Genomic DNA, 6,000 nt, shown 5'->3' with positions numbered 1-6,000 from the left:
TTTTGCTTGCTTATTTTGGCCCCACAATACCACACCCTTTTCTTAACTAACCTCTTTCTACCTGGGCTGGACGTGCCTGGGCTCTCCTCCCTGGCCCCCCTCCCACCTCTCCCAGGTCTCTAAACCCCTAGAGAACCTGTGTCAGTGTTTTGAATCCCTCAATTGCTCTAGCAGGAAAACTAGACAGATTAGGAGCTGGGGCACATTTGGCTGAAAGACAGCTCTTCGCTTTCTTCTTATGCTGCTTCCCCTTCCTCTTTTCCCAAATAGATATATAAACACATGTATTTTCCTGTTTAAATTGAGCGAATTGGTCCCCTGCCTGTGCCTTGATTTAGCCATTGGGCTCAGCCTTGCTCCTCCCTTCCTTACTCGGATAGGAGCCACTGGGATCTGGAGCTCCAGCTTCCAAATTGAAGCTGGCCTCAGGCCAGGTGACCTTTTCTTTGTAAGTTTCTTTCCTAAGCGTGGGGCTGGGGGGAGGCGGGGAATGGGGGGGGGGGTTGCAGGGATCTGTTTGGTGCTGTTGAGGGGGGGCGAGTGAGGAAAGGAGGGGGCTGGAAGAGAGTAAAGGGCTGTTGTTAAACAGTTTCTTACCGTAAGAGGGAGTTCAGACCTAGATCTTTCCAGTTAATCACACAACAAACTTAGCTCATCGCAATAAAAAGCAGCTCAGAGCCGACTGGCTCTTTTAGGCACTGACTCCGAACAGGATTCTTTCACCCAGGCATCTCCTCCAGAGGGATCCGCCAGCCCGTCCAGCAGCACCATGTGGGTGACCAAACTCCTGCCAGCCCTGCTGCTGCAGCATGTCCTCCTGCATCTCCTCCTGCTCCCCATCGCCATCCCCTATGCAGGTTAGTTCCCTTCTTCTTCTTCATTATTAGTATTAGTATTTAACTCTCCTGCTAACCTTCCCTATTCCTTTTAACACCCTCTTTTTACCCTATTCCCAGCATCCTTTCTGAACTCAGTATGTAGTATAGGTTTCTAAAAGCTCTCATTATGCTTTCTTTTGACATTCTTTTTTGTTGTTGTTTGAATAACATTTACAATGATAATTAACTTTCCCTCAACTCCCCTCCACCTCCAACCCAAGCCCCGTCCCACTTAGCCTAATAGTTGTGGATTATGAGATAGGGAGGAAGTGCTAATACTGGCTGAACTTGGCTGCTTTGGACAAGTTTAAAGCTAAAGAGAGGGTCTGGTCTGAAGAGGCAAGAGTGATGGTCAGTCCGGCAGGAAGTCATCCTTTTCCAGAGAACAATTTTTCATGATAATGCACTACTCCACATCACCTAGTCAACATGTGGAGCCAAATTACGACTTTGTACAGGTTTTCATTTTGAGGAGGCAGAATAAACTCTGAGTATTTGCATATCATAAAAACGAAAGAGAAAGCCTCTTTTTAAAGATCTTATTCTTTCTGGGTACGGATGCCTGCCCTTTGAAACTGCAGTGCACGGAGACTTTGATTAAAGCTGCAGAACTGCCCATCTCTGTCTCCCACTTTCTCCCTTGGATTTGCCGTTTGGGGAGGAGTTGCTTGAAAGTTCATATTGCTTGGAGATTTAGAGATCTCGTTTGCTGCTCTGGGAAGTTTCTCTTGTTATCAGGGCAAGAGGAAACATCTGTATTTTGTTGTATCATTGTAGAGGCTGAGGTGCCAACGGGAGAAGGCAGTGAATATCAAGGGTAGGCACAGGGGAATAAAAGAGTGGGATCAAATGCCCAGATGGAGACATGGCCTTTTTACAATATAAAAAAGAGAACTGGCTGTATCTTTTGAGATGGTAAATATGACATTTATCAGACCTCTGATCTAGTTTTTGATATGGTACAAGGGTTAAAAAACTCAAGAATTTGCTAAATGCAAAGGAAAATCATTCAACCCACCTGGTTTTCTTTTATTTTGTGAAGTGGCCCGTTTGGAAAATGACACTGTTTGGAAAGGGTCACTTTGAAAGCATTTAGGTAAGATTTCTGAAGAAGTCAAAAAGCAGTGAGTTCAAATCAAGCAGATTATCATGCTTGACATGTGTCATGTTAAAATCGCTTCACAGGGTCGGGTGCGGTGGCTCACGCCTGTAATCCCAGCACTTTGGGAGGCCGAGGCGGGCAGATCACAAGATCAGGAGATTGAGACCATCCTAGCTAACACGGTGAAACCCTGTCTCTACTAAAAATACAAAAAATTAGCCAGGCGTGGTGGCAGGCACCTGCAGTCCCACCTACTTGGGAGGCTGAGGCAGGAGAATCTCTTGAACCTGGGAGGTGGGGGTTGCAGTGAGCCGAGATTGTGTCACCGCACTTCAGCCTGGGGAACGGAGCAAGACTCCATCTCAAGAAGAAGAAGAAAAAAAAATGCTTCACAGATGACTGCTGGTTTAGGGGATTTTGAGCTTAAATTGAAATAATGGCTAATATTTTGAGGGTTTTCATTTTTAAAGATTAAAATGTCACTGTTCTTAAGTAGAATCTGGTTACCTGAATTCATCTGTGCTAACGCAAGGGGAACGCAGTGTGGAAAACCCAAACAGTAGATCAACCATAGGCAGTGTCTATTTGTTTTTGGCATGCATTATGAACTTTTGGCAGGAGACATACATTTGTAATTATATTTCACTTTGCCTAATGTAGAAATGACTGTGTTTCCTGAGTACAGGCAGAATGCAGCCCAAGAGTGCTGGCAGGCAAGGAGAGTCCAGTTGGGAATTACAAATATGCTGTGAATAATTCCTGAAGTGGATAATTCTAAAATTGTCATCAAAGGAGGGTGCGCCTTTGTTTAGATGGCCAGTTTGATAGTTTTTTTTAATAACCTTTAAAATAAAAAACATGGGTAGCCTCTTAGAACACACAAAGTTTGTTCTTTTTTAAATGACATTTAATATTGACTATTTAGAGGTTTCTTTTGTTGTTACTAGCTTTGATTATAATTATTTATTCTATGAATTTATATTTGTATGTATTGTAAAATAACACATTGTTAGGAAAGAAGTATATACTGTAAGTTGACAACCAGTTATCAACAGAATACACTATGGAGGTACTTTTTTAAAAGCTTAAGAAATATTCAATATAATGGGCCCACGCCATCTTTGTAGGAGTTAGCCTATATAGAATTACCCTCTATACACTCCCACCTACATGGGAAACAAATATCCAATCCTCTGTAATAAAAGAAGCATTAAATGAGCACCTAATATTCAAGAGTATGTGGGGGATGTAAAGATGAACAAATAAGAAAGGAACTTAAATTTGTTGAGCAACTGATATGAACCAAGTAGTAAAGTACATCTCACTTAATTCTAATAAGATTGGCACTATTGGACTCATTTTGCCGGTTCAAAGACCTCAGTTATCTTATTTCTTTGTGAGTTAAGGGACAGAGCTGAGATTCCTACCCAAATGTATGTGAATGAACTATGTGGTGTTTTTTTTTTCTTTTTTCATTTATATTGAAGCGAGCAGCAGTGAAATCAACTGAAACTTACTTTAAAAAAATCATTTGGCCAAGTGATATATTTTCAAAAAACCCTGTTAGAAATACTTTGTACTATGGTTGAGAGTTCATTTTCAGCATAGAGAATCAAACCAGGTGAAGGGGTCATATGGTACTGAAGCCCATATGAAAAGATGGATGGTAGAATAGTCAGTATCTTAGCACAGGATCACAAGTGGCCCAAGGTACAGAGGTTCGTAAGTATAAGGAATGTCCCAGGAAGGACCCCACACAGCAACTGAAGGCAAGCATTTGAGGCAGAAGTATTGGGCATGTGATGGGGAAGATTGTCTGTGAGTGGAAAAGTAAGATGAGGTAGAATGGATAGGATTGAAGGTCATGCTTAACCATGTGGTCTTTAAAATGAATGTCATGCGAGCAGCTGAAAGTTTTTTTGTTGAAAATGTACTTGATTGAAGTTGTTCTTCAGTGTGGTTGCTTCAGTTCCTGTGTGGAAGGAAAGTTGTAGGCAGAAACAGACAGTGAAGGTGGAGGCCAGGATGAGGCTTCTAGAAGAATGAAACCTTAAATAAGAACTGGAAAGGAGAAGGAAGAAAATACCTAGGGAGGCCCCTCAAATCACACTGAACATCACTTCATTTTGTAAATCCCCTTGGAAGAGATGATGCTGCAGCTTCTCAAATATCAGCATTTGATTTACATCTGACACAGTCTCTGTCTTCTTGGTATCTTTATTTGTGATATTGTTGCCTTCTCTAAAGAAAGGGAGATGACTGCCAATTTGCAAAAATCCATGTCTTAGATAATAACAACGAAAATTTAGACTTCTATTTGAAATTCTTGGCTTTGGAGAGTTTACAATCTCCAGTCTCAACCATTCCCTTCCATTAATTATTTGTGTACTTTCATCTTAACATCTTGCCACTTGAATCTCTTCATCACTAATCATGTGGATAGGTTTCTCAGAATATGTGGAGCCAGATTCCTGCTTCTTTCCACACCCTGCAAATCCTTTCCTTGCATGATTTTCCTTTGAAGTCAATGGTTAGTCCACACAGAGAAGAAAATATATGAGGTACTGAGAGAAATGAGTGTGAGGTGCCGGGACCAGAGGGAGAAATGTGTCTTTCTTCAAGCACCTTGATACATTTGACCCTACTTTCTGTGTGTAGGTTTTCACTAGGATCCTAATGATTTCAGCTCTAAAACAGGGACTTCAGGTTCTTCAGGAAATATAGCTTCCAGAATGTTTTCCCATACTGGGAGAAGAGGAAAAAGGAGTTGTAATTTAAAGCACAGGAAAGCATGACAAATTTGTAGTGATCTCTCACCCTTTGATTTCATTTCAATATTTTGTTTATAAACTTCAGCTAACAGTCACGCACAAAAAATAGTAGGGAAAAATCTGATCCAAAGATATTTTTGAGTTTCTTCCCAAATTAAGCTTGGCTTTTAACTGTTTTCAGTAAAACAAGCATCAGTTGTTAATACATATGGAAGAGAAAGTTGAAACTATTTTCAGCAAAGGAATTTTATTTTCAGATGCTGTTTTTGAATGACTTCTGTTTCGAATTTTTCTTTTATTGAATAAGGAATTAATTTTATAGATGTGTGGATTACATGATGTACAATTAGCTCCAACTTCATATTTTTGAGTAATTAGTTACTGGCTTAGTATAAATGACTTAATTCAAAGGGAAAGTTTCTATGTCATGAGAACAAAATAGTGAGAAGAGAATTCTGGTGTCTGGTTCTGATTGCCCCTGATAGCTTTGTAGCCCCAGACAAGCTTTTCACTTCTATTTGTTATCTAGTAAAGGGAAATAATAGATTTATTTGTTTTTCAAAATGCTTTTTGATCTTTAGATGAAAGGTAGTGATTGGAAAATTTGTCAGCAAGCAAGGGTAGACTGTTTTTGTGAGGTACAACAAAACATTAACACATTTCAGTAGGACAATTGAGGAGATTTAGAATTAAATACAATCAAAAATTCCACGGAGACCTCTGCTCTCCAGAATCTTCTTCATGGCTTGCCTTCATTTTGCGTGGCATTGAGAAAAGAAACCAGAGCATTGACCAGAGATTTTGTTTCATTTGATACGTTAAAATACATTACACATTTAATATTTGTCTTAGACTTTTTGATTTTTAGGCTTTTCCCTCACACTTAGACATGTATACTAAATACATTATATATCAGGCCAACTTCAATTTTATATTTTTAGTTAATATAATTATACACATATTTAAGAAATATGTGTATAAAACTCTTCTATTTTGGTGAATAGTTGTTTCATAGATTTTTTTCATCAATTCACTATCATTTATTTCTAAGAAACATTCAAATTTATACAGGAAATTATAAAACTATTATGCTATGAAGCATTTCAAAGCACCTTAGAAATAGTGTAATAAGGTCAAAGGAAAGAGAAACTCTTAATGGAAAAACTTATCTCCTATTAACATGGTTCTGTGACAGAAATCAAAATTTGAAATGAATTATGCCTTCTTTGCTTGGAAGAATCACAGTTTC

General features: G+C 39.2%; 1 protein-coding gene across 4 annotated transcripts in view; it reads left to right on the top strand.

Moving 5' to 3' along the window:
* The first annotated feature begins 313 nt into the window (after window positions 1-313).
* The window catches only part of HGF (hepatocyte growth factor), a 71,372-nt gene continuing 65,685 nt past the window's right edge, over window positions 314-6,000 (top strand). For 2 of the 4 annotated variants that reach the window (XM_057302896.2, XM_057302895.2), the window contains exon 1: window positions 623-857. In XM_057302896.2, coding sequence (XP_057158879.1) covers window positions 770-857 — 88 coding nt within the window. In that variant the 5' untranslated portion in view covers window positions 623-769. Of the gene's footprint in view, window positions 449-577; window positions 858-6,000 lie in introns of those variants that run through there. The other 2 variants (XM_003822742.6, XM_008976326.4) reach the window with 2 other exon arrangements.

This window comes from Pan paniscus, chromosome 6 (genome assembly GCF_029289425.2).
Source record: "Pan paniscus chromosome 6, NHGRI_mPanPan1-v2.0_pri, whole genome shotgun sequence".
In the NCBI taxonomy this organism is placed as follows: Eukaryota; Metazoa; Chordata; class Mammalia; order Primates; family Hominidae; genus Pan; species Pan paniscus.
This window is presented reverse-complemented; position numbering and strand designations above follow the sequence as displayed.